The following is a 26,490-nucleotide window of genomic DNA, read 5'->3' on the forward strand; positions in this document are numbered from 1 at the left end:
CTACGACGTACGATTCTCAGCAAGATCCCTGATCGCTGCTGCGTGTCAGACACAGCGATATCGTAACGATATCGCTGGAACGTCATGAATCGTACCGTCGTAGCGATCGAAATGTTATAGTGTGACGGTACCCTTAGGCTGGTGACTCGGATAAACTTATCCTCAGAAGCAGAGATGACTCTTGGTCTTCCTTTGGTGTGGTCCTCATGTGAGCCAGTTTCTTTGTAGCACTTGATGGTTTTTGCCACTGCAGTTGGGGATACTTTCAAAGTTTTCCCAATTTTTCGGACTGACTGACCTTCATTTCTTAAAGTAATGATGGCCACTCGTTTTTCATTACTTAGCTGCTTTTTTCTTGCCATAATACAAATTCTAACAGTCTATTCAGTAGGACTATCCGCCATGTATCCACCAGACTTATGTACAAGACAACTGATGGTCCCAACACCATTTATAAGGCAAGATATCCCACTTATTAAACCTGACAGGGCACACCTGTGAAGTGAAAACCATTCCCGGTGACTACCTCTTGAAGCTCATCAAGAGAATGCCAAGAGTGTGCAAAGCAGTCATCAAAGCAAAAGGTGGCTACTTTGAAGAATCTAGAGTATAAGACATAACTTTAGTTGTTTCACACTTTAAGTATATAATTCCACATGTGTTAATTCATAGTTTTGATGCCTTCAGTGTGAATGTACAATTTTCATAGTCATGAAAATACAGAAAAATCTTCAATGTCAAAACCTTTGGTCTGTACTGTGATATTAAGTCTAAATGGCCATCTTTTTAATGGGATTTAGTTGTTTCAAACATAAAAAAAATAATCATTGGGATTTTTCCTGCCCTCCCAGATTCTGTGAGCTTTCTGCCTTTATAACCCATTTTCAGAACTTTGCATTACGTGGATAACCAATTAATTTCATCAGGCACAGTGATATGTGCCATTCCCCGTGCAGAATTTTGGAGGCTCTTGCCATAACCCCACAGATTACAAATGATCACTCAGCAATTTAGCAGTAACCAACTTCTCTTCTGTGAATTGCCTGGGAACATAAGTTATTGTGGCAAGATTCGCCTTTTTACCAGTCCTTACAATTGGTGACAGACAATAACTTTGCTTCTAGTAAACAGGAGTAAAAGGAAGTTGCACTTTTGTGGTTTTTGTAACTTGATTGTAATTTCAGAAATCAATTACGGTATGTAGGAAATTACTTTGGAATAATGAAACTCCCTGATGATGATTTCAGTCAATTAGTAGGATTTGTGAATAATTTCCATCAATCAGTGGCAAGTACCTACACGGTGAGGCATTCAGGTGTTTTCCATGTCATGCAATTACAATTAGATAATGGTATCTTTAATACAAAGACTAATGGAAGAGATTATTTGTTATGGATTTGGTTGGACAATTAAGAAATTCTGTGAACCATGAGATTAGTTGGCCATGTCTTATTGCTATGATGGAGCTTTTATAATCATTTGTTTCAATTCCAGTATGATACTTTTGGGATCCTGGCAATTTGTCCAAAACTCCTTTCCACTTTTATTCTTTAACCAAAAGTCTTAGCAGAATCCTAGCCAAATGCAGGTTTTAGACTTAACGAACGTGACCATTTATTGACCGCCAGTCTGCTACATGTAAGAGGGTCACGTGATGGCCTATTTGGACCACAGAACGATCAATAATATTATTGTTCTGTGCCGGTAAGATGTCATATTATCGGCAGGACATCTCCTGTTTACACAGGACGATGTGCTGCCAAGAACAAGGATTTTCAAACCTTCTTAAAAAAAATAATCACACCCAAGAAATGAGAATTTTGTTCATCAGGTGGCTGCCGGCCTAGAGTCAGTAATGGGCTTTCTTATGAATGCTCATTCCACAATTATTGGCTCGTCTTAATGGGATTAAGGGCTCGGTGCCCAATGAGGTAATCTGGGAATAAACCAGCAATTCCAATAAGATACGACCAAAGTATTAATGGATAGAGCCGGCCATTGGTTCTTTCATCCGTTTCTGCGTTGGTTAGAAATGAATAGTGCAGCACAGAGGGCCTGATGACCGCACGTTGCGGCATCATCCTTTCTAAACGGTGGTATAGTCCACGGATACTATTGGCCTCCCTGAATGAATCAAATGGAGGAAATGTGATGGGAGCCACATTTACCAGAAACGGTCAGCCGGAAGGAGAGGTGATTCAGCAGGACTTCTACTCTAGGTTTCTAGGCTTGGGAGTCTAGTAAGTTTATTCTATCTCTGGTACATAATAACAATTAGAGATATATTTGTTTGATGGCTTTTACCAATTATTAAGGAGCTGCCTGTGCTGCTAGACTTTACAGGACACGGGATACGGTTATCCATATGCAGGAGCGACTTATTCTATTTTTTGATTGCCGCTAAAGGACCAGCCATCTTGTGGAAGGCTAGAGGGGCCAGATCCCATTCCGGCAGTATTTTGGTCATTTTAGTTGATAAAATTAAAAGTTGTATTTTAATTATCCCATAAATTGCTTTTTTCTGTGAATTCTATAGTGGCGTTTTTGTAATCATATCCAGTTGCTATTACTGGATGTTCACACATAGTTTTGTTGTGTATTTTGCTGCAGCAAAATCAATGTTTGCCATGCAGATATTCTGCAGATTTTGTTTCCTATTATTATTATTATTATTATTATTATTATTATTATTATTATTATTTTTAATACCTTTTGCTACCCAAAAGGGTGAAATCCACAATGAATTCCACAATGCGGAATTGAAAATCCTCATCACAAGTCAGATTCTGGGCTGAAGTTTGCAGTACCGCATAGATGATTTGTAGATGAGATTTCATCTACTTAGCCGGCATTGTACCATGCTGCAGAGTTATTATTATTATTATACATTTTTATAGCGCCATTTATTCCATGGCGCTTTATATGTGAATACGGGCAAATATAGACAAATACATTAAACATGAGCAAATAACAAGGCACACGGGTACATAAGGAGGGAGGACCCTGCCCTCGAGGGCTCACAGTCTGCAGGGGATGCGTGAGGATACACTAGGAGAGGAGCGGAGTTTCCGCAGATCTGCTACATGTACATACCATGGAATAAATGTCGCTATAATAATAAATAATATAATCTGACTAAAGATATTTGATGATTGCAACAAATGGCCGGAACGCACGGAAGCACTGAAGTCCTTTACGTAATAATGTTATGTGAGACAGGAGTGATTAGACACGTGAGCGTGAAGCTTCTCGTCTTAAAGACCGTTCATGGATTTCTTCTGTTTTAGGATGTGGATGTAGAGACTTTTAATCCCCTTTTCTTTTTGTAAAGAGTAAAAAGCGACTCTTGTAATTAAGCGGCCGATCTCTGAAGCAGCTTTGGGTAATTAAACCTGTATAACACAGCTCTTGCTTCAGTTCCGCTAACGCTCCTGGCCTTTTTTTCCTTTGTTGGCCATGTCCCTAAATGCCCTCTGTGTCCACCCTGGTCAGCTCTGCCCAGTGTCGGCCCGTTTCAGCTCCTGTTGCTTGGTAATTCCTTTCTCCCGTACAAGCTGCCTAGAATCTTTGGCTAATTTGCTTCTGCTCCTTCCCCGTGTGCGGTGTGTGAGGCCTGCCCAGGGTATATTCCTCTAAATTCCATTTCTGCGGGATAGTAAGAAGACTTGGCAACCTGCTAGAAGCTTTCTGGGATTGTGGGTGAGGATGTCATGCCATATTTTTCTCAACTTTTATATAATGCTTTTTATTTTATTCTTTTTCATTTTTTTTTTAAATTTATTTCCACATTTTACATCACAATTTGGCTTCATGTTCTGGGTATATTTGGAGGATTTTCATGATGCAATTACCGTACCTAAGATTTGAAACAAAAGGTGTTCTTTTTTTTTTTTTGTGTCTACTATCAGAAGGTATGTACTAGCATTTTTTTTCCTTTGCAAAATGCTCCTGTAAAAATATTAAGGTCTATATCATTTGGTGGGCACCACTTTAACAAAGGAGCCTATGGGTTGTATGCAAAATGTCAACTTAAAACTAAATATAAAACATGGTGTGAACAAAGTGTAATTTAATGTTGCTCACAAAGCCTTCCCTTTTAGTTTCTGGTCTTCAGCGGCAGGAAACTACAGGACATTTTTGGACCTGCGTATGCAAAATGATGGGATTTTTTTTTTTCATTTCATTATAAAGTTGCTTTAGCGGTAGTTAGTTATTGACATATCCACAGGGTCTCATTACTGGGACCCACACCTTTTAGGAAAATGGGGGTCTAGTTATCCCCATATTAATTTCCCAATGCCGTGCCATCGGCATCTGTAGTGACGTGGTTACCACACTTGTGCGGCGCTCTTTGCACTGATGTCTGAGAGTAGCATAAAGACTTTGTATAGCCTATCATGCGCTTGCTCTGCTAACCTTGGGTTATGTACTGCAGTCTGAGAGGATATGTTCAAAGTTAAAGAAGTACTCCTCTTCATCATTTTTTCCCTCTTATATAGCATTGTGAACTTACAAGTTTTTTTTCCTCTTAATATATTGCAATCATCATATTATATGGCACTGTGAACTTACAATTGCTAATTTTACCTTTTTACCCTGCTAATTCTTCTCTCTTATCTGCTCTATGTAGAAACAGGAAGTCTCTTGTCCATGCATGAATCATTCCCCTCTTCAACTCCTGACCCAGCTGCTCCCCCCCCCCCCCAGAGATTTTTGCAATTTGTGACTCATATAGGAAAAACTGACCGTTTCTACATAGAGATAAGAACGATTCAGCTAGTCAGTTTTTAATCACATGATGCCATCAAACTAATGGAAAAGAGAAGAACTAGCTGGGTAGAAAGGGAAAATGAGCAATTGTAAGTGCACAGTGCTGTATAACATGATCACTGCAATATAGTAAGAGGATAAAAACTTTGATGGGAGGAGGAGTGCGTGTTGCAGTACCAGCGTGGTGCATGATATTTGATATTTCCAGCATGTCATTTAATGCTTTTGATAACTGTGCTAACATTGCCATTTTTAATGCCAAGGGTGAAATGTGCAACGAACGTGCTCCTTCTTCACAGTGTAATCTGCAGCAACAAGTATCGCTGACTGGCCGTCGCTGTAGGCTAAAATCTGCGGTAAATCTGTTTTTTTGTTTTGTTTTTTGTTCTCGTTTTTTTCTTTTCATTTTAGATTTTAATTTTTTTATGATACTCAAATCGCAAGACTAATCAATGTTTTTGTTCTGAGTTTCATCATTCTTTCGTCAGTGCTTCAGTTTTTACCATCAGTGTTTACTCGTGTGAAAAATCAAATGCTCTGTCCGGATCACACACACACACGTCGTGTGCTGTCGGTGATTTTTCACAGACCCATACAATGTATGGGTAATTTTTACTTCTTGATTTGGATCAAAAATGGACATTTACATTATTTTTACGGATATATGATTAATCACATGGGCTATGTAGGCTACTACTGCAATTCCCCTTAAAAAATTAAAAATAACAAAATTCACTTATTATGGAAAGGAATTTTCTTACCCTTCTTTCTCTGTATTTGATTACTTATAAAGAGAAAAATACTCTTTACCGTTCGTAAGCTGCTTTTCAATATTTGATGGGACGCAACAATTATAGAGCGAACGAGACAACACAGGCCGATAATTGCACTTATCAGGTATGATGGCGTTTGTCACGCAAACATTCGGACTGAAGAAGATTTACCGTAGTTGTTTTTTTTTGTCAGGATGATGAAATATCATGACTGTTGACTAGTGATGAGCGAGTGTACTCATTACTCTGGTTTTCCCCAGCACGCTTGGGTGGTCTCCGAGTATTTGTAAGTGCTCGGTGACTTCGTTTTTGTCACCTCAGCTGAATGATTTACGGCTGCTAGACAGGCTGAACGCATGTGGGGATTCCCTAGCAACCAGGCAACCTCCACATGTACTCAGCCTGTGTAGTAGCTGTAATTCATTCAGCTGAGGTGACAAAAACCACCGGTAAATCTCCGAACACTTACAAATACTCGGAGACCACCCGAGCAACGAGTATACTCTACTCGCTCATCACTACTGTTGATCAACTGTGGTTTCTTAGCAATTAATCTCTTCAGATTAAATGGTGATGGCCTTCTTTGTAGTCCTTGCAGGAAATGAACAGGAAAAGCGGCTGCTTTAACCTTTCTTAAATGGGCGATGGTTAACCTCCGCCCGTGTACAGAGCGGAAAGGTCCGACACACAAGCTGCTCTGAAAGTCAAATGTTGACATTGGAAACCTTGTAGGGTAGCCTCACTTCCTCGTAGAACGAAATGCATTAATGAACCAAAGTTCACTAGTTCAACTTCTTGGTTTTTATGAGGCCGATCAGTAACCACATTTGCACAAGTCTCCAGGTGTCATAAATGACGCATCGCTTCCTTGTGGAATTTGATCGGGAATCAATATCCATTTTGTTTGCTTAGCCAGTTTGACTTTGCAGGGACAAATTGATAGCGTTCTTCATCAGTTCAGTTATGTGTCGGGGGTAAATGTGTTTTGTCTGAGGAATAGGAATATGTTGAGTGCAACAAAGACACAGATGCAAAGTTTTTTATTTTTTATTTTTAAATATCAGATTGACGTATTCAAACTTAAGTATTTGCCTTAAATTCTTCAATAGGTAAAAAATTGTGAAAACAAGCAACTTTGCAATTTACTGTTTATTAAAACTCTTCTCCATTCTCCAAGACTTGAAGAGTTGTTTTTAATTTTACTATTTACTGCTGGTTTCCTAAGTTACCAGCCAACTTTGCAGACTGTCAGGAGTGGCCGGTCTCCTATGCATGGTGGGTGTGTAGCGCTAAGTGTATGTGCACATGACTTCTTTTTAAGGTGGGTTCTACATGAAGCCGACCTTAAAAAACGCTGCAAAGAGTGTGCACCATGCAGTGCAATATAAAAGTAACATGGCTGTGCACATGTTCAGTTTTGTAACTTAAATTAACCTGTGGCCGGAAAAAAAATGCTGTTAACTTGCAGATATGGGGTTGATCTGCGCCTTCACTTAGCCTATTTCTGCGAGAAGAAAATCTATTCTTTCCAGCAGCGTTCCCGTTTCAGTCACGGAGACCCCAATTTAGAGCCAGTGTCAGTTGGGGCAGGAGGCGCGGGTTCAGTCACAGGGCAGGCGCGTGTTCAGTCACAGGGCTGGTGCAGGTTCAGCCACCGCTCTGAGAATACGGTTACTTCTGCCGTTCTATATTCTCTGAGCGGTGACTGGACCCATTTCGACACTGATCCCTTGTAAGAAACTGGAACACTGCCAGGGGGGAATGAAGATCATTTTCTACCCGCAGTGTTGGGCTAAGTGCAGGTGCCAGGCAGCATAACGCTATTAACCTGTAGGTTAATACATAGTAACATAGTAACATAGTTAGTAAGGCCGAAAAAAGACATTTGTCCATCCAGTTCAGCCTATATTCCATCATAATAAATCCCCAGATCTACGTCCTTCTACAGAACCTAATTGTATGATACAATATTGTTCTGCTCCAGGAAGACATCCAGGCCTCTCTTGAACCCCTCGACTGAGTTCGCCATCACCACCTCCTCAGGCAAGCAATTCCAGATTCTCACTGCCCTAACAGTAAAGAATCCTCTTCTATGTTGGTGGAAAAACCTTCTCTCCTCCAGACGCAAAGAATGCCCCCTTGTGCCCGTCACCTTCCTTGGTATAAACAGATCCTCAGCGAGATATTTGTATTGTCCCCTTATATACTTATACATGGTTATTAGATCGCCCCTCAGTCGTCTTTTTTCTAGACTAAATAATCCTAATTTCGCTAATCTATCTGGGTATTGTAGTTCTCCCATCCCCTTTATTAATTTTGTTGCCCTCCTTTGTACTCTCTCTAGTTCCATTATATCCTTCCTGAGCACCGGTGCCCAAAACTGGACACAGTACTCCATGTGCGGTCTAACTAGGGATTTGTACAGAGGCAGTATAATGCTCTCATCATGTGTATCCAGACCTCTTTTAATGCACCCCATGATCCTGTTTGCCTTGGCAGCTGCTGCCTGGCACTGGCTGCTCCAGGTAAGTTTATCATTAACTAGGATCCCCAAGTCCTTCTCCCTGTCAGATTTACCCAGTGGTTTCCCGTTCAGTGTGTAATGGTGATATTGATTCCCTCTTCCTATGTGTATAACCTTACATTTATCATTGTTAAACCTCATCTGCCACCTTTCAGCCCAAGTTTCCAACTTATCCAGATCCATCTGTAGCAGAATACTATCTTCTCTTGTATTAACTGCTTTACATAGTTTTGTATCATCTGCAAATATCGATATTTTACTGTGTAAACCTTCTACCAGATCATTAATGAATATGTTGAAGAGAACAGGTCCCAATACTGACCCCTGCGGTACCCCACTGGTCACAGCGACCCAGTTAGAGACTATACCATTTATAACCACCCTCTGCTTTCTATCACTAAGCCAGTTACTAACCCATTTACACACATTTTCCCCCAGACCAAGCATTCTCATTTTGTGTACCAACCTCTTGTGCGGCACGGTATCAAACGCTTTGGAAAAATCGAGATATACCACGTCCAATGACTCACCGTGGTCCAGTCTATAGCTTACCTCTTCATAAAAACTGATTAGATTGGTTTGACAGGAGCGATTTCTCATAAACCCATGCTGATATGGAGTTAAACAGTTATTCTCATTGAGATAATCCAGAATAACATCCCTCAGAAACCCTTCAAATATTTTACCAACAATAGAGGTTAGACTTACTGGCCTATAATTTCCAGGTTCACTTTTAGAGCCCTTTTTGAATATTGGCACCACATTTGCTATGCGCCAGTCCTGCGGAACAGACCCTGTCGCTATAGAGTCCCTAAAAATAAGAAATAATGGTTTATCTATTACATTACTTAGTTCTCTTAGTACTCGTGGGTGTATGCCATCCGGACCCGGAGATTTATCTATTTTAATCTTATTTAGCCGGTTTCGCACCTCTTCTTGGGTTAGATTGGTGACCCTTAATATAGGGTTTTCATTGTTTCTTGGGATTTCACCTAGCATTTCATTTTCCACCGTGAATACCGTGGAGAAGAAGGTGTTTAATATGTTAGCTTTTTCCTCGTCATCTACAACCATTCTTTCCTCACTATTTTTTAAGGGGCCTACATTTTCAGTTTTTATTCTTTTACTATTGATATAGTTGAAGAACAGTTTGGGATTAGTTTTACTCTCCTTAGCAATGTGCTTCTCTGTTTCCTTTTTGGCAGCTTTAATTAGTTTTTTAGATAAAGTATTTTTCTCCCTATAGTTTTTTAGAGCTTCAATGGTGCCATCCTGCTTTAGTAGTGCAAATGCTTTCTTTTTACTGTTAATTGCCTGTCTTACTTCTTTGTTTAGCCACATTGGGTTTTTCCTATTTCTAGTCCTTTTATTCCCACAAGGTATAAACCGCTTTACACTGCCTATTTAGGATGTTCTTAAACATTTCCCATTTATTATCTGTATTTTCATTTCTGAGGATATTGTCCCAGTCTACCAGATTAAGGGCATCTCTAAGCTGTTCAAACTTTGCCTTCCTAAAGTTCAGTGTTTTTGTGACTCCCTGACAAGTCCCCCTAGTGAAAGACAGGTGAAACTGTACAATATTGTGGTCGCTATTTCCTAGATGCCCGACCACCTGCAGATTTGTTATTCTGTCAGGTCTATTAGATAGTATTAGGTCTAAAAGTGCTGCTCCTCTGGTTGGATTCTGCACCAATTGTGAAAGATAATTTTTCTTGGTTATTAGCAGAAACCTGTTGCCTTTATGGGTTTCACAGGTTTCTGTTTCCCAGTTAATATCCGGGTAGTTAAAGTCCCCCATAACCAGGACCTCATTATGGGTTGCAGCTTCATCTATCTGCTTTAGAAGTAGACTTTCCATGGTTTCTGTTATATTTGGGGGTTTGTAACAGACCCCAATGAGAATTTTGTTACCATTTTTCCCTCCATGAATTTCAACCCATATGGACTCGACATCCTCATTCCCTTCGCTAATATCCTCCCTTAAAGTGGACTTTAGACAAGACTTTACATAGAGACAAACCCCTCCTCCTCTCCGATTTTTACGATCCTTTCTAAACAGACTGTAACCCTGTAAGTTAACTGCCCAGTCATAGCTTTCATCTAACCATGTCTCGGTTATTCCCACTATGTCAAAGTTACCTGTAGATATTTCTGCTTCTAGTTCTTCCATCTTGTTTGTCAGGCTTCTGGCGTTTGCGAGCATGCAGTTTAGAGGATTTTGTTTTGTTCCAATCTCCTCACTGTGGATTGTTTTAGAAATGTTCTTACCTCCCTTCTGAGTATGTTTTCCTGGGTCGTCTTTGTTCGAGTCTAATGTTTTTCTTCCCGTCCCCTCTTCTTCTAGTTTAACGCCCTCCTGATGAGTGTAGCGAGTCTTCTGGCGAATGTGTGTTTCCCAGGTTTGTTGAGGTGTAGTCCGTCTCTGGCGAGGAGTCCATCATACCAGTAATTCACACCGTGGTCCAGGAATCCAAATCCTTGTTGTCTGCACCATCGTCTTAGCCAGTTGTTTGCATCAAGGATCCTGTTCCATCTCCTGGTGCCATGCCCGTCTACTGGAAGGATAGAAGAAAAAACTACCTGTGCATCCAGTTCCTTTACTTTCTTCCCCAACTCTTCAAAGTCCTTGCAGATTGTCGGTAGGTCCTTCCTTGCCGTGTCATTGGTGCCAACATGTATCAGAAGAAATGGGTGGACGTCCTTGGAGCTGAAGAGCTTTGGTATCCTATCGGTCACATCCTTGATCATCGCACCTGGAAGGCAGCATACTTCTCTTGCAGTTATGTCCGGTCTGCAGATGGCTGCTTCGGTGCCTCTCAGTAGTGAGTCTCCCACCACCACCACTCTTCGTTGCTTCTTGGCTGTACTTTTTGCTGTCACTTGTTGCTGTGTGCCCTTTTCTTTTTTGCTTGCTGGTATTGCTTCATTCTTAGGTGTGCCATCTTCATCCTCTACAAAGATTTGATATCGGTTCTTCAGTTGTGTGGTTGGTGATTTCTCCATGGTCTTCTTCTTCTTCTAGGGTTTTCTTTTTTTGGTGACAGGTTCCCTTTAATAAAAAATATCCTATTAGCAAATATATATATAACAACTCTACTACCAATTTTGTCTGTACAAGTCCCCTCTATAATTTGTAAAGCGCTGCGGAATATGTTGGCGCTATATAAATAAAAATTATTATTATTATTAATTCAAAAAGTACTTTTTGGACTTTAACCAGAGTAGTAAAAACACACAATGCCGTATAATAAAGACTAGGAATAATCTCACCGATGTGTCAGCGGACAATACTGTTCCCAGGGCTCACGATCCCAATCAGCGCTGGGGTCACTGTCCCCTCCTACGGGACATGTAAGTAGTAAAGCGGATGGAAGACATCATAACAACCGCACGCGAGTCCTGGGAATGCAAGTCCTGGAACGGCGCCGACATTGGAGGGGAGTATAGGTATTTTAATTTTCACGGGGGCAAACTCTCAGATCGAGAAGGGGTTGTCCTAGTAGTGGACAACCCCTCTTAAAGATGTGTGCACATGCACTTGCAGGCTGTTTGCTATATAGCTTGTACGTGATGCTCTGAAGCTGGCCTAATCTAGTGTCCACGTTTTCCATTCACCTTTGATTATTTGGTATCCCACATCCCCTGTGGTCATCACTGGACTCCTGGAAATCTTGTATATACACTTCTTTCCTTGTAGATGCGCTGTACAAGGTGTACTGTCATGAAGCTGTGCACACCCAAGGCGTATAAGGCAATGGTGCCATGTGTAAGATTTGGTTGGTGACTACACCTCCCAGGGGGGGCGTGTAAATTTTAAGCCTGGAGTAGACACCGCACAACATAACCCTTCTGTACAGCCAGAACACCCACTTGACTCTTGAACAGGTCATCAGTATACAACATGCAGAATTGAATAAATAGAATGTAATGATTTGGGGCATGTTAGTGAAGGTATATGTAACGGCATAATGGTGGCTGATCTGATGTTCCCTTAAATTTATATAAGGTTACGTACTTTGCCAATGCATTGCATTACTTATCTTGTTGTTATCAGCGTTACAGCCTGTGTATAGTCAGGAATGTCGCTTTCATGGTTCTGCATGTTCAGGAGCGACATTTCTCATTGATGTCGGGATTTTCTTTTTGAAAAGCACAGGAAATTGTATCAGTCTGTAAATGTGGGTGGTAATATATTGGGCAATCTGCTAGGAATAAGTGGTAGGAGAGATAATCTGCTCCTCTGTACTGACAGTGATGTTCCATTTCATGAAAAAAAATCTTACCGTAGTGTAATAAATGTTGATGACTGCAAACATATTGTCTGCGCTGCACTTTGATCCCAGACAAATTTCCCAATAGCATATGAGCACTAGTGTTCCTCATAGTGCCAGGAAACATATACAATTATGACTAGATTATAAGTTGCTTATAATTGCAAAAGAGTGGCTGCAGTTGTCATTTGTGCTTTATTCCTGACGTCATTGCTGTAGCCTGTTAGCATAGCCTAGGGGAGTGGCGGAGAGATATCGCTGGATCTACAGAGGGGGAGTTTTATAATGTTTGTTACTTTTAGGCTGGGAAAGTCGTTTTAGGATTAAAATCAGAAAATCCCTTGAATAAATATTAGACCTTTAAAAATCAATGGCAGTATAATACATTTTTAACCCCTTAGTGACAGCCAATTTGGTACTTAATGACCAAGCCAATTTTTACAATTCTGACCACTGTCACTTTGAGGTTATAGCCCTGGAACACTTCAGCGTATCCCACTGATTTTGAGATTGTTTTTTTGTGACATTGTACTTCACGTTAGCGGTAACATTTCTTTGATATGACTTGCGTTTATTTAGGGGAAAAAATGGAGATGTGGCAAAAATATAGAAAATTTTGTAATTTTAAAACTTTGTAATTTTTGTGCCCTTAAATCAGAGAGTCAAGTTGCACAAAATAGTTAATGAATAACATTTCCCGCATGTCTACTTAGGATGTTATAAGTTGCAGTTTTTAGTTTATTGATTTTTTTCCCTAGTGAGTTGCTATACTATCATAACTTCTGATTGACCTCCTCAGTGTCTTCCTTCCTGCTGAGATCTCACACTGTTCAGTAAAAGCTTCAGCATACGGGCTGGGCTGGCAGAGACTGAATACACTTGGACTTATGTTTGCTCATGCTTTAGTTGCACTCATAAAATGCTTATTCTAATGTTGGGCTCTTGCAACCATTTAGACATAAATTTTGAAAGTAATTATACCAGTCTCATCCGTTCTATGAAATTTGTTTAATGCATAAATTTGGTGAGCGATTCGCTTTTAAAGAGTCTTTTACTATTTATTTCCCAGGTAGTAAGGTGTAGTGGAAGGTTGTACTTGCCTTACCATTGTTGTCATAAAACATGTACAAGAAATATCAAAAATTATATTGATCGAGATGTAACCTCCACATGCTTCTGTTTATCCATTAGATGTAATATTGTATGTGTCTTTGCTGTTAAGGTGAAATGTGCATTTTGCTTTAATGCTTGTTTCTTTATGTTGCAGGATCAGTTCGATAATTTAGAGAAACACACACAATGGGGATTAGACTTCCTGGACAAGTATGCAAAATTTGTCAAAGAAAGATTAGAAATCGAGCAGAACTATGCAAAACTGCTTAGGTAAGTGCTCTCCTCTCTGGAATCATTTTGCCACCTGGAAGAATCGACAAAATTTTACATATTCTACAAGTCTGCTCTTCAATACCATTTTTTTTGTGTGTGTTGAGGATTGTGCTGGGGCTGAATTAAGCCTGGTGATAGGATATAATGGGCCATGTTCACACTTCCGTTAGTACATTGTGCATGTCTTTCGCAACAGACAAAAATAACTCCTGTCTTAAATGGATGTTTAACTGAGGCAAACAGAAGCAGAGGTGACCGATTGATTTGTTTTGGGGTCCATGTGGGTTCCATTGATTTTAAAATGAAAGAAAACAACATAAAAAAGCAACGTAAATAGAGATCTAGCTCTTCTCAAAGCGAACCTGTCAGGAGGAATTTTTTCAGTAAGCTACAGACACTGTCAGGTTGGCGCCGTTATACTGATTAAAATGATACCTTGGTTGATGAAATCTGTTTTCTCTTTAACTGAAAACTACGAATACAGATTAAACAACAACCTCAAGATGGATTTCATCACCAGGTATCAATGTAATCAGTACAACGGTGCCGGCCTGACAGTGTCTGTAGTTTACTGAGCACAATCCTGCTGACAGGTTCCCTTTAAATGCTATAATTCTTGGAGTGTCTATTATTGCATATTGGGCCCATGGTCTTGTCTGCTGGATTTAATTTGTAGTTTTCTCAACCATTCTTTCTATTTTTGAAGAATGTCGCAAAGTCAGGGAGTGTTTTACTAGCTTAGTATACATCCCTGAAATGTTCCGTTATAGTATTAATGTGCTTCTTCCTGCCGTCACCCTTATTGACCCTGACATTTTCCTCTTACATTGTTCCTCTTCACCTCTCGCAATCCTTCTAGAAAGCAACTTTCAATTTGCTGAAACGAAGCTGAAAAATGCCTGTTTTCAGTAGTCTGGAATGTCACATGAGAAGCATGTAATGCCTGGGGGGCTGCTTGGTGAATCCATAGTGTCCGATGGTCTGAGGACACCAAATGAGGACGGAATAGATCAGAAAATGAATCGTACGGCTGAATTTACTGGTTTATGCTTTGAAAAGCTTGAGTCTCATTTTTAGTTCTTGGTGGATCAATGTGTAAACACATTATTTCTTTTTACTATACACTTCCTGATGTGTAATGGTTCATTTAATGCTTAAAGTGGTTGTCCTACATAATAAATGCTGAAAATGGCAGGGATAACTTAAAGAAAAAAAAATGTTCTGTGGTCTGAATCAGGATCGGAAGCGATCGTGTCCTGTCTGCTGGTGATTGACTACAGAGGTCATGTGACTGGAGCTGTGAGTCCTCAGATCTCATACCGCTTCAGTCACCTAACCGCTGCAGCCAGTTATGTGCTGGGAACACTTGACATCATGTTGATATACACTGGCTGCAGCAAACATGTGCCCTCGTTGCTAAATAAGGCCTAAAAATATGTTTTTGTAAGATATAGTAAACCAATCAGAGCTCAGCTGTTATTACTAAACTGTTCTTGGAGGTACAAAAACTGTGGCATATCCACTGGTTGGCATATCCAGTGTGGTAATTCGGGTGGTTTGGAGATAGCGGGTGTGTGTTTGAAAAAGGAATCAAAATCGAGCTAAAGTATTGGTAGTGTGATTTATTCTCTTCTCGTTTCGCAGTATTCAAACTTCTTCAGGAAATCTGTGGCTCCTGAAGAAGTTGGGAGTAGGGTTGAGCGAAACGGGTCGAAAATTTTCAAAAGTCGCCGACTTTTGGCAAGGTCGGGTTTCATGAAACCCGACCCCTGTGTGTGGTCGGCCATGAAGTCGGCGATCTTTTGAATCTGGAATCGGAATTCCGATACCGATTCCCGATATGTTTAAGATATCGGGAATTGGTATCGGAATTCAGATTTAAGTGTAAAATAAAGAATTAAAATAAAAAATATCGCAATACTTACCCTCTGACGCGCCCTGGTACTAACCGGGAACCTTCCTCCTTCGAATCAGCGCTTCCAGGACCTTGCGGTGACGTCGCGGCTTGTGATTGGTCGCGCGTCCGCCCATGTGACCGCTCGCGCGACCAATCAGAAGCCGTGACGTCACCGCAACGTCACCGAAGGTCCTGCAAGCGCTGATTCTTAGGAAGGAAGGCTGTCGGAAAGAAGCAGGGCGCGTCCGAGGGTGAGTATATACCTAATAGGAATATACTCACCCTCGGACGCGCCCTGCTTCTTTCCGGCAGCCTTCCTTCCTAAGAATCAGCCCTTCCAGGACTTTCGGTGATGTCGCGGCTTGTGATTGGTCGCGCGACCGGTCACAAACCGCGACGTCACCGCAAGGTCCTGGAAGGGCTGATTCGAAGGAGGAAGGTTCCCGGTTAGTACCAGGGCGCGTCAGAGGGTAAGTATTGCGATATTTTTTATTTTAATTCTTTATTTTACACTAAAATATGGATCGCAGGGCCTGAAGGAGAGTTTCCTCTCCTTCAGACCCTGGGAACCATGGAAACCCAATGCACTGCATTGGGTTTCGAGTTTCGGCCGACCCCGACCCCGACTTTTTTATAGGATCGGCCGATTTCACTCGACACGACTTTTGAAAAAGTCGGGTTTCGTGAAACCCGACCCGATCCTATAAAAGTAAAGGTCGCTCAACCCTAGTTGGGAGTACTTCGAAACGCATAGAGTATAAACCGTGCTACCAGTACTTTTGCCTGATTCAGACTACTTGATCGGATACGCACCAGCAATGCAGGTCACCCGCTATCTCCCAACTACCCATATTTAAATATCTAGGCAGATTTGCCATAGCTTGTCTCCCAGCTTTCCCAAAATGAGTATACTTCGGCAGAAGAGGACGACTGGAGGGCTGTGAATAGTGAGAGGTTTTCTGCAGTAAAATAACCCTTTTCTTTTAATCACAAGAATAAAATCCGATCCTAAGAATAAGTACCGGTATGTACGTTTTTCTGTCCTTTAGAATTTTGTGTTTTTATTTTTGGCTTTTGTACTCGCCTAAGCATATGTCTCTCACTAATGACAGTAGAGAAACAGAACGTTATGCTTGAATTTACATAGGGAATATTTTCAGTATTGTTTAAACATCTGTTTGTTAGAGAGCCGGGAAAAACAACAAAAAAAGCAGTTTACAGTAAATCTACCGCACGATGAAGAGTCGGGCCCTCAATGCAGTATTAACTAGCGGTATCATGGCGCTTACCTGATCTGCATGCTGATTGCGGCACGGCCTTTCAGTGCTGTAGCTTTTTAATTAAAGGTGACAGCGGTTTACTCTGTGCTGTAGAGAATATCTTTGTGCGGTGGGGAAGCCTGGATTTGATCTTTTCACCCCTCTTGTGTATTCATTGTCATAATATTTTAGCTTTAAAGAAGTGTTGCAAAAGTTTCAGTGTGTTACAATAATAATATGTGGGTCTTAACTCTTAAAAGGGCAATGATCTTCCTTTTTCTATGTCTGAATTCTTCTCTAAGGCAGTAAGAATTATTTATGCAACGCAGTAAAAACAAGAAAAATAGAGCTGCCTACAAGCAAATGCCTGTGCAAGAAATATAGCAGCCGAATCTAATTGTTTGCACTTGTTTTTTGGAGCCAGACTTTTTTTGTTCTGAGAAATGGTATGGATCCTCTTGCTGAATGAATGTGATTTTTTTTTTCTCTCTTTAGGGCTGTTTTTCCTTTTCTGGCTAAATAGCTCATGGTTAAACAGGACCTGTCACTTGCCATAAATTATGGAATTATTTTACATAGGCATTTATACTATCTCCTGAAAATGTTGTTTTTTTTTTTTTTTTTAATTTAATTCTACAGCGCTTTAGACATCTTGTTCCTGCTCTCCTCCATTCCTGAGATAGGGCCCCCCTCTTTTTCTTGTATATAAATTTTGGTCTTGTTATCTAAGTGGGTGTAGTCTTCAGCTCTTTGTGGGAGTCGTCTTGAGGATCACACCCAGTTCGCTAAAAAGACATATGCATATGTAATACTAGATGGTGGCCCGATTCTAACGCATCGGGTATTCTAGAATATGTATAGTAGTATATAGCACAGCCCACGTAGTATATAACACAGCCCACGTAGTATATAACACAGCCCACGTAGTATATTGCACAGCCCACGTAGTATATGGCACAGCCCACGTAGTATATGGCACAGCCCACGCAGTATATGGCACAGCCCACGCAGTATATGGCACAGGCCACGCAGTATATGGCACAGGCCACGCAGTATATGGCACAGGCCACGCAGTATATGGCACAGGCCACGCAGTATATGGCACAGGCCACGCAGTATATAAGGCTACGTTCACATTAGCATTGTGCGGGGCAGCGTCGGCGACGCAAAGCATGCAAAAACGCATGCACAACGCAGTTTTTTGTGACGCATGCGTTCATTTTTGCATGATTTTTGGCGCAGAAAAAACTGCATCATGCAGCGTCCTCTGTGCCCTGACAGTTGCGCCAAAAGGACGCATGCGTCACAAAACGCAAGACAACGCATGTCCATGCGCCCCCCATGTTAAATATAGGGGCGCATGACACATGCGTCGCCGCGGCTGCGCCCGACGCTGCCCTGCACAACGCTAATGTTAACGTAGCCTTACACAGTCCATGCAGTATATAACAGCCCACGTACTATATAGTAATGTGGCCACCATATCCCTGTAAAAAAAAAAAAGTAAAATTAAAATAAAAAAGTGTTATACTCCCCATCCGTCGGCCCCCGGATCCAGCCCAGGCATTTAGCGATGCTCCTCGCGACGCTCCGGTCCCAAGAATGCATTGCGGCAATAACACGTGATGTAGCGGTCTCGCGAGACCGCTACGTTATCTCCAGTCATTGCCGCAGTGCATTCTTGGGACCGGAGCGTCGCGAGGAGCGGGAAAGGCGTCGTAAGGTGAGAATATAATTTTTTTTAATTATTATTATTTTTAACATTAGATCTTTTTAATATTGATGCTGCATAGGCAGCATCAATAGTAAAAAGTTGGTCACACAGGGTTAATTGCAGCGTTAACGGACTGCTAAAACGCTACGTGAGCGCTGACTGGAGGGGAGTATGGGGGGCACTGACTGGAGGGGAGTAGAAAAGGGCGAATTCGCGGCCGGACTGTGCCTGTATCTGATTGAGCAGCGACGCGGGATTTCTGTGACATACAGATGGAAATGACCCTTAGACGATTATATAGATAGATAAAGAAGGGTTCGTATCTCAGGAGAGGACAGGAGCCTGATCAGAATATCAACAAGTCCGGATTCAGAAGAATTATGGCATTTACTCTAGATAAATAAAAAGCGACAAATTTGTGGATAATGTCACATAATCTTTGAAATGAGACTCCTGTTAAAACATTATATTTTAATGTCAAATTACAGCATGCCTCAAAATTAAGGAGTACCGTATCCCCTTCCTAGATATGCATTTCCAAATTATATGCCATACATGTGTGATGTGTATGAGACAAATCTTTGGGTTCCTCACCATTGTAGGCAACCTGTCATTGACTGGTCTCTTCAATAGTGAGACTTTTTTTCCATACATGTTCTATCTATTTTCACTGCTAGAACCCAAACCCATTATAATCTACTAGATGGTGGCTCGATTCTAACGCATCGGGTATTCTAGAACAGGGGTCCCCAACTCCAGTCCTCAAGGCCCACCAACAGGTCATGTTTTCAGGATTTCCTTTGCATTGCACAGGTGATGCAATTATTACCTGGGCAAGACTAAGGAAATCCTGAAAACATGACATGTTGGTGGGCCTTGAGGACTGGAGTTGGGGACCCCTGTTCTAGAATATGCATGTCCACGTAGTATATTGCACAGCCACGTAGTATACAGCACAGAGCCACGTAGTATATTGTCCAGCCACGTAGTATACAGCACAGTGCCACGTAGTATATTGCACAGCGACATAGTATATTGCCCAGCCATGTAGTATATTGCACAGCGAGGTAGTATATTGTCCAGCCACGTAGTATACAGCACAGAGCCACGTAGTATATTGCACAGCCTTGTAGTATACAGCACAGAGCCACGTAGGATGTTGCCCAGTGACGTACTATATTACAGAGCCACGTATGTCACAGGTTAAAAAAAATAAAAAATAAACATACTCACCTAACGATCCGAGGGCCCCTTGTAGTTGAACATACTCACCATTCTGGTCGCTGCTCCTCAGCGTCCCGTCTCTCCGCTTCCTGGGATCCAACGGCGCTCTGCAGATGGGCGCGCGGCTGCCGCCATCTTGCGTTCCCAGGATGCTTTGCGAAATTACCCATATGACTTAGCGGTCTCATGAGACCGCTAGATCTTATTGGTAATTTCGCAAAGCATCGCTGGGAAAGGAAGATGGCGGCAGGCGCGAGTGGCTCAGCGGACAATGGAGGGTGAGTATAGCAGGTTTTGTTTTTGTACTATTTTTAACATTACTTTCTTTTACTATTGATGCCGCATAGGCAGCATCAATAGTAAAAGGTTGGGGACACACAGGGTTAATAGCGGCGGTAACGGAATGTGTTACCGCCGGCATTAACCCTGTGTTAGCGGTGACCGGAGGGGAGTATGGAGAGGGCGCCGGGGACACTGACTGCGGGGAGTAAGCAGCGGAGCGCCGGGGACACTGACTGCGGGGAGCTGGCGCCGGCCACTGACTGCGGGGAGTAAGGAGCGGCCATTTTCTTCCGGACTGTGCCCGTCGCTGATTGGTCGTGGCTGTTTTGCGGCGACCAATCAGCGACTTGGATTTCCATGATAGACAGAGGCCACGACCAATGAATATCCGTGACAGAAAGACAGACAGACGGAGGTACCCCTTAGACAATTATGTATATAGATGGGGCTGTTTACATGTCACATATTTTTTGCAGACAATGTGTTTGTGGAAAAATCATGCAGAGGTTGTTTTTTTTTTTTTTTTTTTAATATATACCATACCTACATTCCGGATGAAAGTTTATGGATCCGTGGTAATTATGGCCAGAACACGGATAGTATTAGGGAACAGGCCGTATGTAGTCTGTGATTTAACATTACAAAAGATAGGGGAGAAGCTGTGTAATGTGTTAATCTTATACTATTTCAAAACACTCTTTTTCGGTGATTACTTTGTATCTCCGTTCATACTGCACCCACACACACAAATGATACACCATTTGAAAGGTAAACTTGCCCCCTTCAGCATGAAAATAGCCAAACAAACCACACATCCACGACGTGATCACAAAATACATTTTAAACATTAATTTTCATAAAACTGCAGTAAGGAAAAATGACCTGCAGGTGGCCCCACACTACCCCAAAGCACAATACCACAAAGCTGAAACAAATCCTAACATTTGCCTTGGGGGCTTTCCAGCTTACCAAACTCCTTGTCATCTGATTTCAGGCAGGTACGTATAAAATATTTGCTACATATGTGGAAGTAGAATAAAAGTAAAACTTTACCTGTTTAAGACTTCAGCTTTAAAACTGAAGATATGAATGAATGCAGCCTAAAAGGGATCGGATAGGTTCTGAACCATCAGATTTTTCGTATTATTGGACAGTCATTGAAAGTGTATCTTCCTTCTAAGGTTGCAGCTTATGGGTGACCTGGAGTCACCTTTGGTTCCAAGTAAAAAACTGCAGCGTTGACATAACTCAGACTGTACATTGTTGCCCGTTGGGAGAGATTGGTGGAAACAACCTTGCAAAAATTGAAAAAAAAAATCCAACCCTAGGGGGGAAAAAAGGTTAAATAATCTGCAGATATAACTTTTTTTTTTTTAAAGGGATATTCCCAATTATTATACAATGGTGTAAATACGCTCAGTTATGGATTCAATTCTCCATCATTTTTGCTGTTAAAGTGGCACTGCTGTACAGGGAGCTGCTCCGTTCACATACATAGGGCTGTGTTGCACTTCCCTACCTCAGATAGATGGCAGTGCTGCTGTGGAGGGGAAAAAATGCTGCTGCCCCTCGCAGAAATGTTCCCTGAACAGTGATCCGTATGCCATCCGTGTGCAGTGCGAGGATGCGATTTTCTCGCTTATAGACATCCGTGTGGCGAGATTTTCTCGCCGGCTTGCAAAATGGACAAATAATGGATCCATGGGCTCAAATATTCGTCAGTGAGACACATGCCTCTCTCTGTTCATCATCACATTAAATACATTTACATTTCACCAGCTTGATTTTCCTGTAGTTGCCTGCACCCCCCAACAACCAATGTGCGAAAATTTCGCATGGGCCAACTAGTTTATCCATATAAAAAAAAAATAAAAAAAAAATCACACTGTTGGGAAAAGCAGATACGTGATCCGTGTACTGAAGAAACCCAGGTCCAAAACGCTGATACTTTTATTTTTTTTTTTTGCATACATGAACAAACACAGACGTCTGATGAACATGAAGTAGTCTAGGGAAACGCTAGGGAAGACACCGGACTAGTCAAGTCTTTTCCGACGGTCCTCAGCCGGTTCTTCAAACTATACCTGACTGCAATTGTGCAGCCATGCTCTGATTCATGCAGGACATGGTTTACGTGACCGGTTTAATTTAAAGGCGCTCTCCGATTACGTTTTTTCACTTCTTCCTTTAGTAGCAATTGGGTGTGAATGTGTAAGGAGTTCAGTAATATTCTCACCGGTCGCCACGTTCTTCATTTTCAGTGGTGCTCCAGTCCTCTCCAGCGTCAGGTGATTGCATTTGTGACCTGCCGAATCAGTGTCTACTCTGTGGAGCAGGGATCACGTTTTAATTTTTTCTCAATGCTGGACTTGCCGAAAAAGAAGAAATCAAAATTGCTGGACTAATTATCAACAATCTTGAATATGCAGACAATACAACATTGATGGCAAGAAGCGTAGATGAAATGAAGGACTTATTATGGAGTGTCAAGATGGAAAGCTCAAGCATGGGATTCCTACTCGGTACAAGGAATACAGATATTGACTACTGCCAGGTATGACTGAGACACATTTGAGATGGACGCCAATGAACTGGAAGTTGTAAAGAACTTCAACCTTCTCTGATCAATGATCACTCAAGATGCAGCGATGACACCAGAAGTCAATAAGAGAATAGCTATGGGCAAATCAACATTGAACGTCTTCATATCAAGGAAATTTCACTGGCAACGAAGACACGGCTCATTCATAGTGTTTTTTTTTTTTTTTTTCTTTCTCTCTGTAGTAATATATGGATGCAAAACCTGAAAAATAGAGAAACAAGACAGAAAAATAATAAACTCCTTTAAAAAATGGTGCTGGAGAAGAATACTATCAATACCATGGATGGCATCAAGAACGGACAAATCAAGCCAGGCATGTCAGTCGAAGCAAGGATCACCACTCTACGACTTGGCTACTTTGGACATCTCACTGGAGAAGGACATTATGGACGGACGAATCGACTGAACAAGGCTAAGACGACCAGCATCCTGATGGCTTGATACAATCAAGATAACGGTGGAGATGACCCTGGTGGCTATCTAGGCTTGCTCAAAATCGATCTTCCTACAGAGCATTCATCCATCAAGTCTCCATGGCTCAAGATCGAGCTGAAGGACAATAGTAAAGGTCTATAAAACTCAGAACACAGCTAGTGAGCCTCCTGAGCCTCTTAGACTTGCATTAAGAAAGTAACTGCAACTTCATACACAAGACATTGAGATCCAGCACTTTACAAATTCAGCCATGTGACGGCAGTGGACTGGAGCCCTGCTGAAATCTTCAGAAAATGGTGACTGGTGACTAATGATACTGCACTCAAAACACATACACAACTGATTGCTACCAAAAGGAGAAATGGAAAGAAAATATCCCTGGAGTGTTCCTCTGCGGAGGAGGGTGGGACAGTGACCTCTGTTTGCCAGTGTCCAGTTGTAGTCTTCTCAAAACTCTGCATTTAAAAGGGCTGGAACAAAAAGGTTAAATTTTCTTGATATAGTCAGTTATGCGGCTAAAACTGTTCAGGACGAAGTGGTGGCCTGATCCTTGGTCACCAGCTCGGCTACCAACAAGTCTTCTGTGTTGAGCACAACACCGAGCAGTGCGGTTAGTGCTGTGGGTAATAGGGGGCTGACTAATTCGTTCAGCCCCCTTTCCTGCCTATGCATTGACTGTTGCAGAGAAGGGGGCTCCCTTATTGGTACCTTTTGGCGCAACAGAATCCGCTATGTTTTTGTGACTTTGAATTTCGCTTCAGCTTATCAGATATGACGCAGAGCATGAAGTTTCCAAGTTTTCTAGCTGCAGCTTACAGATTCTGTATTCTGCTATTATTATATCGATTACTACAAACAGCACAGAATGTTAATCAGGACGGGGACTGCTGTGTGTCGAATCTGTAGTACACATATGCTCTTCTTTGCCTCGTGTTTTCCTTCTCGATGAGGTTGTGGAGGATGTGCTGAAGGAAAACAATGTTTATAAATGACTTGGAGGTAGGAGGTGACCGTGAGCTCCTTCTTCTGCCGGCCTTTCCGCTTCACTCCAGCCCTGCAGTCTATAATCTCTAATCCTTTTGGCTTTCTGTGGTTTATTAACCATACTATGATGGAAGGAGTTATTTAGAACATGTAAATGCCTTTTCCAGGCTTAGCATGCATCACTAAAACCTTAGATAATAAGTGTATTGGTGGCCAGAGCAGGTTTCATAACTGTGTCCTAACGATTGAGGAAGGGCATTTAAAGTTATGAGTTAGACTTGATCCTTCATTCTTTTGCTTTTAAGGGTATGTGCACACATTCAGGTTTTTTTGCATTTTTTTCGCGATAAAAACGCTATAAAAACTCATTAAAAACGCATACATTATGCAGCCTATCATTTAGAATGCATTCTGCAATTTTTGTGCACATTATGCGTTTTTTTTCCGTGAAAAAAATGCATCACGGTAAAAAAAAAAAGCAGCATGTTCATTAATTTTGCGGGCTTTTTTTTTGTGCGTTTTTCCCGCTATTCTATGCATTTGGAAAAAACGCAAAAAAAACCCGCATACAAAATGCGCAAAAAACGCATGCGGATTTCTGGCAGAAATGTCCGGTTTTTGTCAGGAAAATTTCTGCCAGAAATCCTGACATGTGCACATACCCTTAAAGCTGACTCTCAATTGCCTTTGTAGCTCAGCTTGTCCAAACAAATGGGGGACATTGTGCATTAAGTCAGCAGCCCCTTGTCTGCTTGCCACCACTATACTTTCTTGGTTACACACCGCATCAATTCCTTTGTTCACTTGAAGCCCACCTATGCATGTAAAGCGCCACTCCAGCAGGTTGTTTTTTTTTTTTTTAATTTATTTATTTATTTTTTAGTGGTAAGTATTATACTTGCCTGCCATTTGTTGTTACCATGGAGATACTCCGGGCTGTATACTCAAAATGGTGGGAGGTTTTTAATAGACGTTTTTTTGGGATGCATTGGGACCATTAAAATACATGTTTATGCTATAAAGGAGGATATATTCAGGAGTTGATATCTGCATCTACTTTACCTCTCCATTTATATTCATATCCTTATATGACACAAATTGCATTTGACAAGATGTCAGGTATAAGTTTGTTAAAAGAAAAATACATTTACTGTATTATAAGGCATGAAATAAAAACAAATGTTCCTCAGCCTTAAATGTTTAATAGAGGTGCACTCCGCTACCAGCATTGCGCCCATCACTTAGTAATGATATTGGCACAGCAGTGACGGATGTGTCTCTTGGGTCCAGCAGGAAGGTAAAGGAGGAAATCGCCTCTTTGGAGGTTGTCGGGAGGATTGTTTCTTGAAGATCTGGATCAGACGCTCTTTTGAAAGCTCTGGGTTTGGTTGAGTGCATAAAAACCTCTTTAATGAAATTGTTGGGGATTCTCTGGTGACAGATTTGACAGTGGATATGGATCGCCGTTACAGTGAGTTAGCTAGAAACCTTACAAAGATAAATTGGTGGGACATTTCTATACATTTCGTAATGGAAAATCATTTGAATGTAGGATGCTGTGTAGTGTTTTGATTTTTCTTCATGACTCTCACAGGTTATTATGGTGTTCATACAGGTTGTCAAATTTTTTTTTTATTTTTTTTTAAGTGAATATTGTATACCTCAACTGTGTGCTGATTTCCTATTGCCTTGCTGTACTGTCTGTAAGTGTCAGTTCTAAAGTCCTCTAATCACATTTATGAAGTGGGTAGCATGGGGTTAATCTATTATAGCAAAGGCAAGTAGGACTTGGTTAAATCCTAGCACTAGTTGATTAGATACACCTGACTAGCTTTGACTGAAACCCAGGGCCTGTAGTCACTTGTGGTCATTAGGTGTGTCAGTCTGCTGGATGGAGCAAAGTTAAGTGTGCTGCTGGTGAGTGTCCAGCCAAAATGCGAACTGTAGCAGAGAGAGACAAGTGCCAGGGTCTCTCTCTAATGGAGACTGCATGGGTCAGCTAGGAAAGCTGCTCAGTCTGTGTGTTTGAAGTTGCAGAGAACCATGTGGAAGCCACAGCCTGTAAGTGCAACCTGAGCCCGGAGTTGAACACTTCTGTTTGGTGTTTGAAGCTGCTGGAGCTCAGGCTAAAGAGGATCCCAAGACTCATAGAATTGTGCCTCTTATGTCTATGAAGTTTGATCTGGGAGAAAGTACTGTAATCTGTTGAATTGTTTATTTGCTGTGATACCTTTTGTGTTGGGAAGAAGCTATTTTTGGTTTTGAATCACTTGAAGTTTTATGGAAACAATAAAACTCCACCTGTTTGGGCTAAACAATGTCGCCTGTGTGAACGTTGCCTTAGCCTATGAGAGAGCAAATCCATA

At 41.4% G+C, this 26,490-nt stretch overlaps 1 protein-coding gene across 2 annotated transcripts in view; it reads left to right on the forward strand.

Annotated features, from left to right (window-relative positions):
- The window catches only part of FNBP1L (formin binding protein 1 like), a 155,582-nt gene that overhangs the window by 68,697 nt on the left and 60,395 nt on the right, over nucleotides 1-26,490 (forward strand). For both annotated transcript variants that reach the window (XM_069737622.1, XM_069737621.1), the window contains exon 2: nucleotides 13,609-13,724. In XM_069737622.1, coding sequence (XP_069593723.1) covers nucleotides 13,609-13,724 — 116 coding nt within the window. The remainder of the gene's footprint in view (nucleotides 1-13,608; nucleotides 13,725-26,490) is intronic.

The sequence above is a fragment of the Ranitomeya imitator genome, chromosome 8, assembly GCF_032444005.1.
Source record: "Ranitomeya imitator isolate aRanImi1 chromosome 8, aRanImi1.pri, whole genome shotgun sequence".
NCBI classification, from domain to species: Eukaryota; Metazoa; Chordata; class Amphibia; order Anura; family Dendrobatidae; genus Ranitomeya; species Ranitomeya imitator.